The sequence below is a fragment of the Miniopterus schreibersii genome, assembly GCF_964146895.1.
Source record: "Miniopterus schreibersii genome assembly, chromosome: 1".
In the NCBI taxonomy this organism is placed as follows: domain Eukaryota; kingdom Metazoa; phylum Chordata; class Mammalia; order Chiroptera; family Miniopteridae; genus Miniopterus; species Miniopterus schreibersii.
Genome location: NC_138101.1, coordinates 139,823,011 through 139,843,647, shown reverse-complemented (window position 1 = coordinate 139,843,647; position 20,637 = coordinate 139,823,011). Strand labels below are relative to the sequence as shown.

Genomic DNA, 20,637 nt, shown 5'->3' with positions numbered 1-20,637 from the left:
TCCATTTTCAAACAAAAATTATGTAATCCAAAATTCTATTATTTTTCAACCTGAAAAAACACACTAGGTAGACTTTTAAATATCTACATAAAACAGATGTGTGCAATAATATGATTTGTATGGGACATTTACAAATTGCCACATCTAAAATAGAAAAGAGAAATTAATTCATCGTAGAACGCTGTATGGTTTCCACCATCAGTTATCACATGTACGCCCTTTGAGGCTTAGTTTCTGATGCTTCAGAGACACAGAAAGAAATAATGGTCTGTAATAAGATTCCACCCTAGCACACAAACACATGCATACGTGTGAGATTTTTAAAAATCACACTAAATCTATGATGACAGTTAATGTTTGACATAAAAGTAATAAAAGCTTAATATCTGGCTTTCAAGGAAAAGTACTACCCGATTCCATACACAAGACAAACATACCTAACATGAATTTTTCTAACCATTCTTTTTAATATATAAAGCATTTTATAGACAATATTTCTTTTGCTTCTTTCTCTCATAAAGCCTAGATTATGGTTAATATCTCATGACACCAAAAGTAATACTGTAACAGATATTAAAGCATTTTTTTCAGCCACTTATTCTATAAAATATTAATTGGAAGCCTGTGCATGTGCTGTATATATAGGGGATTAGGTAACTGAGTTCCTGCTCAGTTCTAAATCAATAAAAGATAACATGTACAGCATCCATCACCGTTCACTCTTCCCCTAGTACACAATAACTGCGAGGGGAAGATTTTAAAACATATATATTTAAGCACTCATGGAGATATTACAGGCTAAAGACGATGTAAGCAGTACTTACCCAGGAAGGACAGGTTTTTCTCTAGAAGCAAGTCTCTCAGCAGGACTTCGTGCTCATGGCCAATGGCACTGGGAGGTTTTAGTTAAGGAGGGTGACACACACAGGATTATGAAAGGATGCCATCAGAAAAACACTAATACCAGGGCTATACTTTGAGATGAAAAGAAAAATAAGATGTAATTGTAGCCACTGTTTCTACCCTTAGCCTACATCTCTGAGATTTCTATACACCTCCTCTCATTGGAAATGAATGAACAGAATTTTTCTATAATGTTTATATGCATTTTGGCAAATAAAGATTTGTAAATGGATGTGTATGTAGTTTATCTTCTTTAGAAAAGAGGGAGAGATTTTAAATATCACCTTAAATGTCTCAATTCAATTCAGCACACATTTATTAAGAACTTACTAAGTGCAGCAAATACCACCCTCCAAGAACTTCCAGAGTTCCCTAAGTTTCTGTGACTTCACACTTGTCACAGAGCCAGCATTCAGCCACTCCTGTTTTACCTCCAATCTACCGGTGGTGCTCTTCTGTGACTTGGGAAGTCAAACAACTGACTTGTTGAGAATTACGTATGATGTAAAAGAAAGGCATCTTAGTAAAGGGCTGTTGGTTAGGGTGTGTGTACAGAGGCTGTTTCAAGTTGTTATCTCATGCATGTGCAAGTGTACACATATTATACTATGCATATAAATAGATACACACAGGCACAGAGAAATGTTCTGAGTGCTCACTAGGAGGCTGGCACTCTGTTAAGTGCTTCACATATGTTGTTTCATCCTTACAATTACCATTATCCTTATTTTATAGATGAGGAAACTGAGGCTTAGAAAGGGATCCACACAAGGTCATAGGGTTAATGTGTGGCAAAGCAGAGGATCAGATAAAATCTGTGCAAACCCTGCATTTATGACCTCCATACAGCTTCTTAAAAAGCATTAAAATTAATTATGTAGCATGGCTCAGCGGTTGAGCATCAACCTAGGATCCAGGAGATCACGGTTTGGTTCCTGGTCAGGGCACATGCCTGGGTTTCAGGCCCAATCCCCGGTAGGGAGTGTCCGGGGGGGTGCAGCTGATCAATGACTGTCATCATTGATGTTTCTCTCTCTCCCTCTCTCGTCCTCTCTCTGAAATCAATAGATATATTTCTAAAAATTAATTATGTAAAAACAATTGATAGTAGCTAATATTTCTTAAATACCACATGTAAACCCTTTATGCTATAAACACTTTGGAGTATTATCGCCTTATTTAATCTTCACAACAACCACATAAGTAGGTAGCCCCATTTTCACAGTTAGGGAAAGCAGGTTCAGGAAGGCTGAGGAACTTGCTGAAGGTCCCGTGGCTGGTAAATAATAAAATCAGGAATGGGACTTTGAATTCTCATGTATTTTCCAAAAGGATGGGATTGCACAAAGTCTGAAAAGGAGGGTTACCTAGTCTGGTACTTTAATTCTGTCAAAAGCATTTGGTCATAATTATCTAATTCTCCATTTTACTAATAATGTCAGCCTCATCACATTGCTCCTTAGCTTACCAGAGACTCTTTAATTCCGATCATGCCCTGCAAAATTTCTCTTTATATCAAATAAAGCTTATATAGTATTTGTAAAAAAATTTCTTAGCAAATTATCCCATCCTTTATCAACACATACAGATGAATAATACGAGAATTCCAGAGAGGGGGCCACTTGTGTCAACTGTCAAAATGAGCCCTAGGTCATCATAGCTGCAGTTTTCCTTCTGTTGTTTCTCCTTCCCCACTCCAGTACACATAGGTATATGTTTATTTAATTTTTTAATGGAAACAAAATAAAGGAAACACATTTTAAATCACAAAATTTCACACACTTGCAGAGTCCATTGAAGACATTTGATGAGTGCCTCTCAATGATTTCTCATTACTAGGGGCGTACCACATCTTAGAACTAAATTATTTACTTCTATTCCACATAAATGTGCTCTCACTCTTATTGTTGTAAATTATTTACATCTAAAATGTTGAATCATGAAACTGAGGTTACTGATGGTACAGAAATGAAACCCACAGCATTTTAAGCTTCCTGCATCATTATCTTTCCTTGCTTCTCTGCTTAGGTCTTTGTCTAATAGCTGTGTCCTGAAGTCACACTTTGGAAAGTTGAGGTGGCTTGTTTCTCACACCTTTTGTGTCAGTGAATATGACCTGTGGCAGGAAAGGTGTGGGTGAGCCTGGCTATGGAAGAAAAAAAACAGAAAAAGAGACACAGATAGAAAAAGAAAGCACAATGACGATTTATATTCTCTTTGCTACTATGCTCTCCTGTTGCTTTATTAGTAAATGAACAATTTACTTTATTCTACTTACACAAATGTCTACATGTAACATTTTCATAATGGAGTAAAAAAGTTTGGCACCTATTTGATTTACTAAATGTGTGCTTTCTTTCTTACAAAATGATGGAATTTACTGAGAGTAAGTGATGTAAACAGTACCAAATTATCAAAACAACATACACATAGCATTTTCACTCCCATGGAAAACTAGTTATTTTTATTCAGTGTGAAATAAAATAATTCCTGTTGATCAATCTAAGAGACATCTATGCAAGTGTATTTACATTATATAAAACTGTTACTACCTCAATGCAAAGATAAAATCAGTTCTCCATAAATTTCCCAGTCTATTTTATTTTGCATGGTAAAAGCAATCACTAATTTTAAATTTTAGAAAAATTTGCTTCTTGGCTCTGCTTTGCTTGATATAAACATATATAAAATATAAGGTCTAGATAATAAAGCTTGTAAAAACAGTAATTTTACTGGCAATAGGCACAATAATGGCAAACTATAATCTAGTCAATGAATGCAATTTATAGGCATACATCATTATCTTTATCAATTGAAATCTTGTCTACATTAAACTCTACACAGCGAAAAAAGGGAAGTGAATGAAGGCAAAAATGTAAGGAAAATGCTCCAAACAGAATTTATAATGCTCCATAAGCAGAAACACTTAGACTTTGTCTATAATAATACCTATTATTGATGTATGGCAGTGACCATGGGGCAAAACTTGTAAATAACCTCACAAGCCATTTTCTTCGCCAGCAATACAGCAATCTAGTTTCCCGTAAGCATCTCAACTATTACTGAAAAATAGCCTCCTGGCATTTACAAAGCAGTTGACTTCATACTTTAGTCCATGCATATATAATTAGATAGTTATATTTAAAATCAATATGCAATCCTTCAAAAGACATTATGCTTTTAAAACCTTAACTTTAAATTGATTTTTAACTATTTTATGTGCTTGAAAATTAACATGTAATTCCGCCCCAGATACTCTGAGATGGTGTTAGTTGTTACATGAATGTGGTAAACTTTATCGCCGTAGCAACTTGAGGTTGGTATTCCTACAACTTCTAACTACCATTAATTTTACACTGAAGATAGAAGTATAGCTTTACATTGGTCTAATAAAAAGGTAAGCTTATGATAATGCTGAGATTTTATTAAGTCAGATTGAGGGGAACAGACTTGGATAATAAATATATCATGGGCTATAATACAGATACTAAATATTCTTGTAAGAGGGCTCTGTTAGATTATTTTTTAAAATGAACCCTTATGAGAAAGTAAATGAGTGATTTTCTCTTTTACAAAAATTTTGCTGACTCTCAACCTTTATGGAACAAGGTGGAATATAAACACACATGCATGTGCACACACACACTTGAATAGTGAGACACACACTTGACCAGTGAGGGCTTCCAAAAAACGCCTCCTGACTGGTCACCAAGTCACAGCTGGACACAGTGCCACCCACACTAATAAAACCTATACCAGGAAGGGCATGTTCTATGATAAGTAATGTGAGACTCATGGACTCAGATAAAATTTTCATTTAGAAAATAACCGATTATTTACTCTGCAAACAGCATTTTTGCCCAAGGTTATATCAAAATTCTTAGTGTTGCCACAGCACTACTAAATGTACTGATGAATTATGTCCTACTTCATGAAATCATCACTGTCCACTCAAATCTTGTTTTAAGAAGTAAGCATTAACTCTTTAGTAATCTCCATCTTTCATGAATGACTGGTCATGTTTTCATAGCCTTAAATGCAGTCCAGAAAGAAAAATTAGCTTGGTTCCTCTAAAAATGTTGATTAGGGGTTCTAATGACAGCCCCGCTCATAATCGGCATTTAAGCAATGAGAGTCTACTGCCCTTTAAAATGCGATGGTCTCTGGCGACGTTTTAAGCGCATCAGCCTTTAACTTCAGGCAACATTTATTCTAGCAAACTCAACTGAATTTGGCTCATTTTAAATAGAAATCTGTTCTATTTTTAAAAATGTTCGTTGGAATGGTTAGATACATTCGAAGACAGTATGTTACCTGCCTGATGACTCTGTACGTTTAAACTCATTGAAAATCAAGCAGTTTGAAATAAGCATGTGAATGCGCAGCTGCTGAACTGACATCTTCCCGCGGCCTATCTGGCTTTTCTTAAGCTGTAGGAGAGAATGGTCTGCAGTGATCCTCCAGTTGATTGAATGTAAAATAGAAGAGTATGAAATGTGTTTTGTGAAGCAGAACTTTATGTCATGTTAAAGCTAGACACATCTCCTCCGCTGAGTCTAAGCTCGTCAATTGTGCACCTAAAATTTTATGGGAAAGGATACTGTTTGATGCAGTCCACCAGTGGTCCATAACAGCAGTCGTTCACAATGCACTGCAGACAAATAAGAGAAGGGGTCTGGGTGGCTCGACTACAGAAACCATTACAGCGAAACAGTATCCTAAAAGCAGTATCCTCAAATTTTTTTCTTAATTTTAAAAAAAAAAAAAGCTATTAAAAGGCTGTGCAGATTTAATCACAGAAAACAAAAATTGCATGCTTTTTATTCACTATAAAAGCAAGCTATTAAAAAGTGAAATGCTCTTCTCGCAAATATTGCATTGCCATTTATGGTGCACCCTGACCTCAGTGATAGTTTATGATGACAGTAATTAAATGAGGTTTAAAATCCTTTACTCTGCTAGGCAGATAACAGCATTGCCACTGAAAATAGACAGCTGTGATTAATACCTGATAGACCTGATTTGCTAGAACTCCATCTGGAATCTGAGAAGGGTCCCGTAGCAGACTATTTATAACAGACTTGGAGGCTGTAGGAGGAAAGAGATGAACTGTTAGCAGACAGTCAACATACCTTTAATGCAACATGAGAAGTGACATATACCTCTATATACACAAACCGTAAAAATGAAAACACTACTGATAGTAATCATTTCCTTTTTATAAATCTACGGAAAGCTTTTAATTAGTCCATTTTGCCAAGTTTGTAAGCCGCATTGCCAGATTTGAAGATGACCTAATTTTTCCAACGTAAATTAACAAGTACAGACCTAAAGCATATGTCTCTCCGTAGATAAATTAGCTTTGGAAAAGCCCACTTGGGGAAAAAACACAACAAAAACAATCAGAAAAGAAAATATTTACCTTTGGCAGGTAAGTATTTTATAACAAAGGATATGTATGTAGAGAGCTTAGTGAAGGCAGGTCAGATTCAAAGACTTCAGTGATGCCAATAAAAATAACTTTCGGCCAAGAATGCATCTCTGAATTCTAGACTTTTGTAAAATAATTCTCATCAACTGCCATAAGATGTTATGTCCATTTTACAGGTGAGAAAAGTAGGTAAAATGACTGGCAATTGAGGGAATCTTAAATAAAGGAGAAAAAAAAAAAAAAAAAATATATATATATATATATATATATATATATATATATATATACACATATACACATTTATATGTGAGGTTTTGTTCTAAAATATGTCTACCTATATCCAATTGAAAATTACATTGACCCTATCCCAGGGAACTGTTATAGAAGAGGCTACAGGAGGGTGGCACCTAATGAGGGATGCTGCATCAAGTCACATTCTTTGAAAACTGAGGCAGGAGATGCTGGCCTCGCTGTCTACAGCAGACACATAAAAAGCAAAGTGGCCAGAACCCCTCTTCCTCTTCAGTGGAGGAATGTAAGCCTCTGGACCAGTGGTTTTTAACACTGGGGTGTCCCAAGAATTTTTAAAACATGCAACACCTGACTCTTTAGTCAGGGGCGCTGACCTCTTTTCCCTTAGATTGTCAAATTTAAAAATGACAATAGCCAACACAACAATAGCCATTTGGTGTGAATGAATCAAAATTATACCTATTTTTTGGTTAGACTGGCAAAAAATATTTTTTTTTTTTTGGTGTACTGCAGAATTTTAGTAATTATTTTATGTCTATCATGAGATGAAAAAGGTTGAAAATCACTGCTCTAGACTGAAGCCAAGTCAGGTGATGCCTAGGAATCAATTATTTCAAGACCTCCAACAGAATGGTTCTCAAATATTTAGCTAAAATGGCTTAAGGTAGGGTCCATACAAACACAATCTAAAATGCATATCGGATAATCACACAGATAATAGAATAAACACAGACCACACATTTACATCATTCAGGGTTCTGAGATGAAGATGATTTTTGGCCTACCTATTTTTTTTTACACTGTTATGTTCTTTATCAAGTTCAGTACCATAAGAACACTGGCAGATGTGATAAATGTTAGTAAATACTATGGAAAGATAAGGAAGTTACATCTTTCTCACTTAAGCATAATACTGAGTCCACAAAGAAAAAAATGAAGTACAATTATTTTAATCATTTCCTATTTTTAGTCACATAACTGCATGCTTATAGTAACATTTATGTATTTAATAGCCATTTGTAAATGTGTTTGCACTGTGAGTGGAGGGGCATATTTGGAATCCAAAATAAGCATCATCACTCCAGGAAGCCTATGTAGCCCCATCTATACAACTAGCTCTGCCACCTGCCCTGTGCAACTTATGGGGCCTTTCAAATTCAATGTCTTCATCTGTAGAAGGTGATGATATTACCTGAGCTTACTACCTTAAAGGTTTCCTGTGTGATTCTCTAGAGAAAGTATCTTCAACAGCTATCTTGTTGTTATATATTTTGTTAAAGTTTAAGTAATATTAAGAACCAAATCAGATTAGGCATTTACTTCATATAAACCTAAGCTGGACTCAATTATTTCTGATGGAAATTACCATGGATGAGTGGTACAAACACTGGGAATATGAAATAGCAAATGGTCTTATTGTAAAAGAATAGATTACTGCAACAATAGTGCTCCACAGATAGTAATGCACCTGGTACGCTCACTTAGTTAGGGCTAGGTCCTAACTTAATTCTAGGGCCTGGCCAGAGGGATCATAGCAGTACTCGTGCATTTGGTCACCTTCTGTGAGGGTACTTACTCTCTCCGGTTTGCCACTCAGTTACCAGAGAGTAATGGCAGACACATTCTCTTAGATTACCCAGGATGCCCCCAGTGTCTCAAGGAAACAATAACACCTTCTCCACATGTACCTGTGCCTGGTCACTGCTAAGGCCTTACACTGCTAGCTCCCGTACCATGGGATGAAAAAAATTATTAATGTATAAATGGCCAGAGAGCATAACCAAAAGTGTTATCCTATGGAAAATCACAGACCTCACGACCAACTAAATGCAAACTCGCTGCTAAAATCATAAAACAAAGGCTCTTTTAAAAAAAGAAGACGAACAATACTCTAGGACATAAGAAAATTAGGTCATTTATTTTATGAGGGAAGAAAGGGAAATATTTAAGAAAAAAGAAACTGATGACATCATAATTTTCCTCACAATAAAAACTTTAGAACAGTGTGCTTATCAGCATTAAGAATCATAGCCAATAAACTTTAAAAAATAGTTTGAATGCACTGAATAGAACACTATTCAAATCAAAGGAAGCTTGTAAGAGGAAGTCAGTCATTTTAAATTGAATAGTAAAAACTATATATTGAGTCCACATTCATGCAAAAAGTATGCCTGCATCTCAGATGAAGCCAGAGAGCTCAGATTTACTCTTACACACATATTGTGAAGCTTCGGACCTGCCAAAGGGATGAACAATCACATCAACCAGATAAGGAATGGCAATTGGACATTCTTGGGAGTGCTGGGGATGAGAGGGCTCGAGACAGCCTGTGCCTTTCATGGAAGCTGTTCCTGGGGCCAGTTACTACCTCTGTCCAATTTTCACCCACCCTTTTTGACCATTTGTGCACAGGAGTCTCGTTTTCCCTAACTTCTTCCAGAGGCATTCATTCTATTGATTTCATAGCTTGCCTGCCACTGCTTCAACTGCCGGAGTTCAACTTTCTACCAAGCTTGTACAAAGCAGGAATGCACGAGTCACTGGGAGCTAGATGCACAAGAATAGGAGGGAGCCGATACCTGTTAAGGCTAGAGGACAGGCAACAGGCAATGCCGGGACCAAGGTACAATGCCTAAATTCAGATGATGATCGTTATACTGTGAAATATTTCCAACAAAAAGAAGTCAGGAATCTAATATAATAAACATCCACCCACCCGCCACTCAGATTTAATTTCTGGATCTACAATTAAATTAACTTCAAATACTCTAATAATAATTTTTGTAAACTTTTAAATGTACTGGTCTTCCTAGAGGTTGGTTTATTACTATTTCAAGAAACCAAAGTTTGGTTTTGTTGATTCTCTTTACTGTTGCATTTCTTCAAATTTAATTTAATATAATTTTTTGTGATCATTATTTCCTGCTTTCTACATTGAAATTGCCACATCATTCTTTTGCTATTTTTATTGAATACATTTTCAATCTTTTATTTTAACATATACCTTTTTAAACTTTATTTTTATTGCTGACACTATTACAGATGTCCACATTCTCCCCCCTCCCCCCGCACCTTGCCCACCTCCACTCAGCCCCTGCCCCCCCCCCTTTCTTCTGGCCCTCACCACTCTATTTAGTCTGTTTCTTTGCGTTGTGCATATATATTCTTTGGCTAATCCATTCACCTTCTTTCATCCAGTCCCCCCAACCTCTCTATCCTCTGACAGTTGTTCCATGCATCCATGCCTGTGTTTCCATTTTGTTCGTCAGTTTATTTTGTTCATTAGATTCCACATATACGTAAGTTCATAACCATATTTGTCTTTCTCTAACTGGCTTATTTCACTTAGCATAATAATCTCTACTTTTTAAAGCTATAATTGTCCCTCTAAATTCTGCTTTAGCTACATGCCACAAGTTTTGTTGTCATTTATAAATATTTTATAGTTTCCATAATTTCACCTTGCTTGATAAATTATTTAAAAACATATTTCAACTTTTTATATTTCTAATTTCATAGTCAGAGTATGGAATGTCTATATTAATTTGGGGGTATTTAATTCCTTTGTGTTTTTATATGCAAACAATTTTTACAAATGTTTTATGTCTTTAAAAAATACTGAAGTTCCTATTTCTGAGATATAGGATTCAGGTATGTCAAGTAGGTCAACATATTTTTTTTTCTTTTAATCCTCACCTGAGGATATGTTTTTATTGATTTTTTAAGAGGGAGCGGAGAGAGAGGGAGAGAGAAACATCGATGTAAGATAGAAATATAGAAATATTCATCAGTTGGTTGCCTCTTGTATGTGCCCCACCTGGGGATCCAATCTGCAAATTTTTGGTATATGGGATGATGCTCCAACCAAACCAAAAATTTCTGCTCTTTATTTTATTTTTTTACCTTTGTGTCTGTGCGTATGTGTGTGTATGATGGAATTTCTGCTCTTTAAGAAGTGGGTTTAGTCCACTTGTAACCAACGCATTCAGACTTATTTCTACCCTCTTATTTTCCATGTTCTGCTAACAATTCTTTTCTCTTCTCTTTCCCCTTTACTACCTCCAAATTAAGTTTTCTTTATTCCTCAAGTCTCTTTTTATTCACTTGCAAATAATACAGTTTACATTCTCTTCTTTAGTAGTCCTTTCCAAAAAATTTCTAAACAGTATCTAATCTAATTATTATATCTCCTTTGTAATTCTGAGTATGAGAAAATTAGAATGCATTCACTCCAATCAGGAAGCCCCCTTCCTGATCATCCTACATGTTATTGTATCTATTATTTTTGTCCAACCAATTTGTCCACAGACACAATTTCCCAGTTAATTCTGTGATGGTTAATTTTATGTCAAATTAACTGGGCCACAGGAGGCCTAGACATTTGGTCAAACATTATTCTGGGTGTGTTTGTGAGGGTGTTTCTGAATGAGATTAATAGCTGAATCAATAGATTGAGTAAAGCAGACTGCCCTCCCTAATGTGGTGGGCCTTATCTGATCAATTGAATGCCTGACTAGAACAAAAAGACAGTAGAAAAGAATTCTTTCTGCCTATGGCCTTCAAGTGGAACATTGGTATTTTCCTGCCTTTAAAATCAAACCTACATATTGGCTCCTCGTGGGTCTTAAGCCAGCAGGCCTTTGAACTGGACCTACACCATTGGCTTTCCTAGGTCTACAGCTTGCCAACTGTAAACCTTGGGAATTATCAGTTTCTATAAGCATGGAAGCCAATTACTTATAATAAATCTCTCCCCCACCCCTCTCCACACATTCTCTCTCTCTCTCCCTCTCTCTCACATACATCCTATAGTTCTGTTTCCCTGCAGAATCTTGACTAATACAGTCTCTTTCCATTTTTTAAAACATCTAATGCTTATTTAGATTTATCAGCACGTTTGTCAATTTCCTTTTTCAACATTGCTTCTTAAATTCCACTTTCTGATTCAAAATCTAAAAACTGGATATTGCTACTGATGCACCACATTTTTAGTTCTTTCTGCTGGGATTACTAAGTAGTAAACTCTCTTAATCTTGCCTTGCCTGAAAATACCTTTACTTCATCCTCACTCTTGAATGCTCATATAGCTGGGTATAGAATTATAGGCTAACAGTCATTTTACTTCAACCCTTTGAAGACATGATTCCACTGTCTCTTGACATTTGTTATTGATAAGAACTCTATAGTCAGTCTGACAGTAATCTCTATATAAGTAATTTGTCTTTTATCTCTGGTTGCTTTTAGATTTTTTGTTGATGCTCAATAGTTTCAATACTGTGCACCTAACTGTGGCTCTTTTTATTTAGCCTGTTTGGAATCAGCTATGTTTCATGAACCTAACAACAAATGACTTAAATAGGCTTTTAAAATTTTAAGCCATTATACACTGGCCTCCATTCTGTCCTTCTGGAACTCTTACATGAAACATCTATTGGAAGATCTTATTCTATTCTCTATGACTCCTGTTCCTATAAAGTGTTTATATTTCCCCTCTCTTCATCTCTTGTGTTTATACTAAAGGTGCTTTCCTTAGATCCATGCTAGAATTCATTCATTTTTGTTCTAATCTAATTCTTCTAATCTAATACTTCACTCATATAATGAGCTTTTAATGTTAAAGCTATTTAATGTTATTCCATTTCTAAATTTTATTTTTGCTTTTTCCAAAACTATCTGCTTTTTTTCACACTATTTTCTATTTTCATTTATCCAGTTACAGTTTTTACTTATTCAATCACTTATTATTTTATTTTATAGATTTATTTTATAGTTTACAAATATCATCTATAGATTTAATTTATAGTCTCTTCATTTTCTCATCTCAAGTCCATGGTATGCTATTTATCATCTATCTATCTATCATCTATCTATCTATCATCTATCTATCTATCTATCTATCTATCTATCTATCTATCTATCTATCATCTATCTATCTATCTATCTATCATCTATCTATCTATCTATCTATCTATCTATCTATCTATCTATCTATCTATCATCATCTATCTGTCATCTATCATTTTCCTTATGATAGTGGTTTCCTCACTTGGTTTGTAAATTTTTACCGGGAGCTAATTTTCAGCAAGAATTGTTTGACCTGCACTTCGGAAATAATCATGATACAGTAGTTTCATGTTTACTTTTGTGGGACCAGTTTTAATGTTAATTTCTTAGCTTGGGGTCCTGCAATAAACAAGAATATAATGGACTCAAACCCATAAATGGTGCTCACCTATTTCTAATTGTTCTCTCCTCTCCTAATACTACACAATTCAAGGCCATATACAGTAAACAAGCTCCCTTGCCATTTTTTCCAGGCAAGTGGAGTTTTCCCAGTCCCATTTCTGTTTGGGGCTATATATGGAGATTCAATTCCTGGTTGTACATCTTTTCCTCTGGGGAGTTAAAAACTTCATACCCAGATGCTCATGCCTATACCTAAAGGTACAAATCCTAGAGGCCTACACAGTGTGAGCCCCTGTTTATCACTCTGAATATAATACATTTACTCTCCATTCTTTCCACCAAGAAGTTAAATTTCTTTTGTTTGAACTTGGTTTTTTATTTTAAAAGATTTTTGTCTTTGTTGTTTATTTTGTCTATCATCTCTATGTGTTTGTCATGGAAATATGGTGCACCAATAAAGCTCATTTTGCTGTATTACTGGAATTTTTGAAACCCTTTAGAAAAATTAAAGTGAAAGCTTGTGTCTTTTTATGTTTGTTAATTGGTAATTTTTTGGAGTTAAAGTTATATAAACATATAAAGGAAAGGTCCTTCCAAGAAGTTAGAGCCCCAAACAACAGAGAGAAGAGCAAGTGGCAGGGATGCAAATAGTGTGGGGAATGGAACAATATAAATCACCTTTAAAGACCACTCTGCTGCATGATGTCTGGCTGGGCCAGACAGCAGGAGAAGGGTCACTGGTGGCTAGAAAATAAATTGTTACCATGACTCCTTCAAAGGCTGATGTCACATCACAGGTCAAAGCTCATTATCAAGTTTGGGAAACAAGAAAACTCCTTTCTGTGGGTCAGAGAATCAATTCCATTGGATTCTCAAATATAAAACCATATTTTTTGGGGGGGAGGGAGGGGTTTCAAACAACAATTTCTTTTTTTTCTTTTTTAAAATATATCTTTATTGATTTCAGAGAGAGGAAAGGAGAGGAAAAGCTAGAAACATCAATGATGAGAGAGTCATTGATTGGCTGCTCGAGCCCGCAACCCGGACATGTGCCCTAACCAGGAATTGAACCCCGATCACCTGGATCCGAGGTCGATGCTCAACCCCTGAGCCATGCCTGGCCGGGCTCGAACAACAATTTCTTAACATGCTCATTATCTAGCAGTTTGGGCTGGGCTCCTGGTGTGGCATCACCTGGAGTGGATTATCTTTATACTGGAGGATTCCCTTTCATGATAATTCACTTGGAAAACTGTGCTTGCTGCAACCTTAGCTGGAACAGTGGGTAAGGGGCCTTGGTTCCCTTTTGGGCCTGTCTGAGATTGGCTTGGACTTTCCCTTGAAGTAATGGGTGGGTCCCAAGAGCTGCATCCCAAGAGAACTAAAAGAAGCATATGACTTCTTATGACCCAGCCTCACATGTCATATAACAGGAATGCATTTTTTATTTATACCTTTCTCAAAAAAGAAAAAAAATACAAAGATACACACAGACTAAAAGTAAAGGGATGGAAAAAGACAGCTTATGCAAATGGAAAGAAAAAGAAAAGCTGGGGCAGCAATACTTATATCTGACAAAATAGAATTTAAAACAACGGCTATAGTAAGAGAAGAAAAAAGGACACTACATAATGATAAAGGGAGCAATCCAACAAGAGGATAGAACCCTTATAAACATTTATGCACCCAATATAGGCGTACCTAAATATGTAAAGCAAATCTTGATGGACATAAAGCGAGGGATTGATAGTAATACAGTCATAGTAGGGGATATTTTAAAAGATATGTTTTTATTGATTTTAAAGAAAGAGGAAGGGGGGAGAGAGAGAGAAACATTAACAGGCTGCCTCCTGCATGGCCCCCTACTGGGATCAGACCTGTGACCCAGGCATGTACAGAAATAAATGAAAGAGAGTAAAAAACACACACAATAAATCAATAAAACCAAGAGCTGCTTCTTTGAAAAGATAAACAAGAATGACAAACCTTTAACTAGACTCATCAAGAAAAAAAGAGAGAGGATCCAAACACATAAAATCAGAAATGAAAGAGGAGAAAACAACTGACATCGAAGAAATGCAAAGGATTGTAATAAAGTGTTAAAAGCAGCTATATGCCAACATATTGGACAATCTGGACGAAATGGATAAACTTCTAAAATTTCATCAGGAAGAATCAGAGAATCTGAATAGACAGATTACAGTGAATGAAGTTGAAGCAATAAACAAAAAACTCCCAACAAACAAAAGTCCTGGACCAGATGGCTTCACAGGTGAACTTTACCAAACATTCAGAGCAGAACTAACACCTGTATCCTTCTCAAACTATTCCAAGAAATTCAAGAGGAGGGAAGACTCTCAAGCTCATTTTATGAGGCCAGCATGATCTTAATTCCAAAACAAATAAAGGCACTACAAAGAAAGAAAATTATAGGCCAATATCCTTGATGAACACAGATGCAAAATTCCTCAACAAAATATTAGCAAACTGCATTCAGCAATACATTAAAAAGATTATACACCATGATCAAGTGGGATTTATTCCACGAATGCAAGGTTGGTACAATATCCGCAAATCAGTAAGTGTGATAAACCACATAAACAAAATGATGGATAAAAAACATATAATTATATCAATAGATGCAGAAAAAGCATTTGATAAAATTCAGCACCCATTTATGATAAAAACTCTCAGCAAAGTGGGAATAGAGGGAACACACCTCAATGTAATAAAGGCCATATAAGACAAACCCACAGCCAACCTCTTAGTCAGTGGGCAAAAACTACAAGTGTTTCCCTTAAGACCAGGAACAAAACCATAACATTGGCACTTACTTTGCAGGGTTCTTGTGAATATGAAATAAAATAGCACAGGAAGCCCGACCAGAGTGGCTCAGTGGTTGAGAGTCGATCCATGAACCAGGAGATCACGGTTCAATTCCCCATTAGGGCACATGCCCAGATTGTGGGCTCGATCCCAAAGTAGGGGGCAGGCAGGAGGCAGCCGATCAATGTTTCTCTCTCATCATTGATGTTTCTCTCTCTCTCTCCCTCTCCCTTCCTCTCTCTGAAATCAATAAAAACATATTTTTAAAAAATAGCCCAGGAAAAGCACTTAACATGCCATTTCAGACTTGGGCTGTTACAGTCTTTATATTCTTGTCTTGGCTGGTGTTAGATAATGATGTGGCCTTATTTCTGCCTCCCAACACTGTGTTATCAATAAGTTGATCATTCTTAACTTTCTCACGTCAAGAAGGTAAAAAAAGACTTTACAAGATGTGTATGAAGTAAGGGGCCCACTCTTACCAAGTGTATTTTGCCACCACCTTCAAGAGACAGCTAGAAGTGAGTCTGTTCAACAGGCTAAATTTGGCAATGCCAGATTATCCCTTCTTATACCCCTCCCCTGCCCCATCATTTTATGATACCAAGTACATAATCCATAATCAAAACTGTTCTCTGGAAATACACATTTCTGTGCATTAGCTTAAGTGTTATCACACCATGGTGTGTGTGTGTGTGTGTGTGTGTGTGTGTGTGTACTAAAGTCTTATCTATATCAAGGATAAGAGAAGGATTTTCTCCCCCTAGCTTGGGGCCTTTCAAGCATCAGCAATCAAGCAAGACTTTCTCCCCAAATCACTGACATCACACCCATTCTTATAACTCTTTCTTTCCTTCATGTAAGCTCAGGTAAGTGGCCAGCTACTGCTGAAAGATCTGAGGCAAACAATCAGGCGAACCCTCTGCACTTTTAAGGTCCCCAGAAATTCTGCCCACTGCAAAGAGTGCCTTTTGACTAGGTTATAGCTGAACCCAAACAGAGAAGACTGTATATATTTGGGACCCCTGATTCAAGGTCGCAAATAGGTTTAAGCATGATAGGTAACCCAACATAGGCTGATTGCATATTCAGTGGCATCAGTCAGGAAACAAGGATGAAGTGAGGGGAAAACAATACAGGGATAAAGACAAGACGGGCCATACTGAAGGGAAATTCATGTGCAGACACATGGAGGGTGTTAGAACCTACTTTTCCCTCCACTGAAGAAAAACAATCCCTGCGGTTAACAGCTGGATGGGGAAGGCAGCTGCTGTTGGCATCACTCCCAAAGTACACCCAGAGGTTTGCCTCCTCATGTGGCTGCTCCAGAGGCTGAGTTCCAGCACAGCAGAGCCTAAATATACCAGCTAAAATGTAATCTTTTGTTCAAATGCCAGTCTAAGGCCTTCGGACATCAAGGTCATGAACATCCCAAGTTACATCTCCACAGGAGCTGGCCTGTTTGAGTCTCTCTCTGACAATTTTGATATTGTCAGTGGCCCAAAAGAGCCTAGTTACTCCTGCAGCCCACTAGCTTCCCCATTGCACAGAAGTAATCTCTAAAGCAGTCTGATCCCATCTGACAACATGAATAAGAAACATCTTTTAACATTAGGGAATCCTATAGGAACAAGTGAATTTCTACTCTCTAACTAGCACATAATCTTGAACTAGATTCATCAAATTTAAAAATATTATGTGAGGACAGTATCTATAAAACATGGAGATTCACACTGATCAGATTCTTGTCTCAGGCAACTTACAGCTCTATAGTCACTGTACACCATCAACTCTTACTCAACAAACATACATTTGACAAATATTTATTAAGCAGCTGATTAATGCCAGGAATATACTTATTTCCACCTCTCCCACCCACCCACCCTCAACCTCATCCTGCAAATCTAGAATGTTCTTTTGGCTCAGGCCAAAACGTCAAAGCCCAGTTCAATTCTCATCTCCTCCAGTAAATTTCAGCCTTATTTTTTCCAGTCTTATTGTGGAGTGAACGCATTGTGTCTACCAATCATTTGTCACTTGACTGAATATTACTTTATCATCTGTTGACAGGAGATGGATCAGAATGTGAAGACTTGAAACCATGACTCATTTTAAAAAATCTGAAAAATGAATTTATACCACAGTATAAAAATGAATTTATACCACATTTCCTGAATGTTATCTTTAAGCATTGGGGGGCTTTTATAGAAAGGATTAGGCTCATCCTGTAGTCGCCCCAAAGAGATAAGAAATAATTCTCACAAGTCTATTTCTGGTTCTGAAGCTATAAGGTTTCATACTTCAAGCTCAGCTTTATGTGGCCCTATATTTGGTCTACATCAATGCTTCTTAACCCCCCCCCCATTATGGCCCACCTAAAGAGATATTTTATTTTATTTTATTTTATTTTATTTTATTTTATTTTATTTTATTTTATTTTATTATTTTATTTTATTTATTTTATTTTATTTTATTTATTTTATTTTATTTATTTTATTTTATTTTATTTTTTTAATATATCTTTATTGATCTCAGAGAGAGGAAAGGAGAGGGGGAGAGAGAGAGAGAGAAACATCAATGATGAGAGAGTCATTGATCGAGCCCGCAAACCGGGCATGTGCCCTGACCGGGAACCGAACCCCGATTGCCTGGATCCTAGGTCGACGCTCAACCGCTGAGCTACACCCGGCCGGGCCTAAAGAGATATTTTAAACATATTTTCTTAATTGCTCCCCCATGAAATGTTAATGCCACATGTATACTGTATATCTATTTAGGGAATGTCACCCCCTTTGAGAATGTGTGGTCCACATGGAGGAATAGGGAACTATTTGTGTCAGGATATTTAGTAAGTTGCTTAAAAGCAGAAATATTTCTCTGTTTTCACCTCAAAGTTGCTCTGCACAAATTAGCTACTCAATAAGTTGTTGAATGAATTATTAATGAACTACTCAATCCGAGCCATGCCTGTAATCCCTACTATTACAGCAATTTTTAGGTAGTCAAGTGGATTTGACTTACTTTGCGCTCTTCTCATTATGAATGAGGTTATTTTTTTCTTTGTTGTTTTCAGAAAATTTAGACTCCAAGGCTAGAGGACACAACGGGTCTTTAAACATTGACGGCATCCAATGCCGTGTCTCCTGAAGAGAAGTGTGCGTGACGCTGGCCTAGGCACGTGAAGCAACTTCAGTAGCACGCAAAACAATGTTTTTGTTAACAGTTATGGATTACTTTAATAAGTACTTTCTATTTATGACAAGAAATTCTAGTTTATCATTTAAGGTAGACTCATAAGTTTCCTTAAAAAATATAATTAAATGAATGACATTTAAAAAATATCAAGCAAATATTGTATAGTTATTAGTAGTACATGTGGTGCTATGTGAATATGGCAGAAATTGCAAATGTACCCAAAATTTCTAAAATTGCAGAAATACTAGTTTAATAGTTGCATAAAGTCAGTTGAACATTCGGGAAGCTAGGGTGACTCAGTCTATCCTATAACAAGTTTCCACCCCTAAAAAGGGAAAAGTAGCTAACATTTACTGAGTGCTCATCATGTGTCAGGCACCATTCCAAACTCTACACATGTACTAATTCACTGAATTCTCAGAATGCACCTATAAGGTGCATCCCCATCTCAGAAATGAAAAAATCGAGTCATGAGGAATTTAAATAATTTGCCCAAAGTCCCATTCCCAGTTTAGTGGTGGAGCCAAGATATGAATTTAGCCAGTTGAGCTCACAATGACTAGACTATTTCTCCCCTAGCACTATTCCCACAGTATTCAAAGGTGATCTGACATGTTCTATATTAATGTATCATACTTATAAGAACTGTACTCATGTTCTCCATTGGTATTCCCTCCTCCCTCCTACATATCCCTCCAATTCAAATATTAGCAACTAAAGTTTCAAGACACTTTAGTGCTCCATGTACAGCAAATAGAGGGCCATACAATGAAGCTGGACTCTCTTGTCTTAGCTTACTGGGGCTCAGCATGTCAGACGACATTGAGAGTTGAGTCACAGGTAAAGAGAAGACTCTAGCTCAAGGTCTGGAGAGAAAGTTAATGGCAATGAAGACCTACCAAAACTTGCTAGGGTAGCTACAAAGCCTGGCAGGATCATGAGTGTCTTATGTTCTATAAAAATAAAGAAAAATGGATGCTCCCAAAGGTGATACATGGTGGCTCCAGGTAGAATCGAGTTTGCATTATTTGATGAGCCAGGGGTAACTCTGCTTTGCAAGCTGGTGACTTCAAGAATCCTCTCTAATAATTCCCTCTGGTAGCGTGCTCATTTATATCTCCTGGTTTCAATTTGCTGGCAAAGACCCACATCACATCATGGTGTTGGCCTCAGTGCATAATTATAAAGCAGTTAATTCTAAGTCATTAAAAGTGTTGCCCAGGATTGGAAGGATCCGTGGAGAGGGAGAGAGTAGATGGGCATGAACATGTGCACGTTTCTTTTTTGTTTTGTTTTTTGGCAGGCCCCTAATCTAATGGGAAAAGAACAAACTAAACTTGAGATTTCTTAATTTAGGAGAGGGGCAGATGGGGAAACAGAGATAAAATTTCAAGGTAAGTGAAACAATATGAAAATTCACATACTTTCGGCGCACTGAAAGAAACATTTCCTGGGAACGAAGCCCATGTGACTAATTACAGCCAGGGACAGCACTTCTATTCAGAAATAACTTGTGTCTAATTCTCCTGAGAAAAATCTCAACAACTTTCAAGGAAAACACAGCTATTCAATTTCTGCCCATTATCCAACACAGAGATCTATCTTTCTTATAGTTTTTTAATTACCAAAAAAAAAAAAAAAAAAAGTCAAAATTCTATGTGTCAGAGAACCTAAGCAACGAAGGCAAAGTTCAGGTTGGTCTCACTGTAAAGAAAGACAAATACCATAAAAACATCCTACCAGGTTAGAATATTTTTTTCAGAGGTCTCGAGATTCTCTGAGTTTCTAAGAAAGCCTATATTTTGGTCCCTCAAGCAAATGAGCTATTCATTTAAATGAACAAG

At 36.6% G+C, this 20,637-nt stretch overlaps 1 protein-coding gene across 2 annotated transcripts in view; it reads right to left on the bottom strand.

Annotated features, from left to right (window-relative positions):
• The window catches only part of CDIN1 (CDAN1 interacting nuclease 1), a 202,983-nt gene that overhangs the window by 105,469 nt on the left and 76,877 nt on the right, over nucleotides 1-20,637 (bottom strand). For both annotated transcript variants that reach the window (XM_081118390.1, XM_081118389.1), the window contains 3 exons: nucleotides 5,912-5,991; nucleotides 5,505-5,554; nucleotides 825-892 (listed from right to left, as the gene is read on the bottom strand). In XM_081118390.1, coding sequence (XP_080974516.1) covers nucleotides 825-892; nucleotides 5,505-5,554; nucleotides 5,912-5,991 — 198 coding nt within the window. The remainder of the gene's footprint in view (nucleotides 1-824; nucleotides 893-5,504; nucleotides 5,555-5,911; nucleotides 5,992-20,637) is intronic.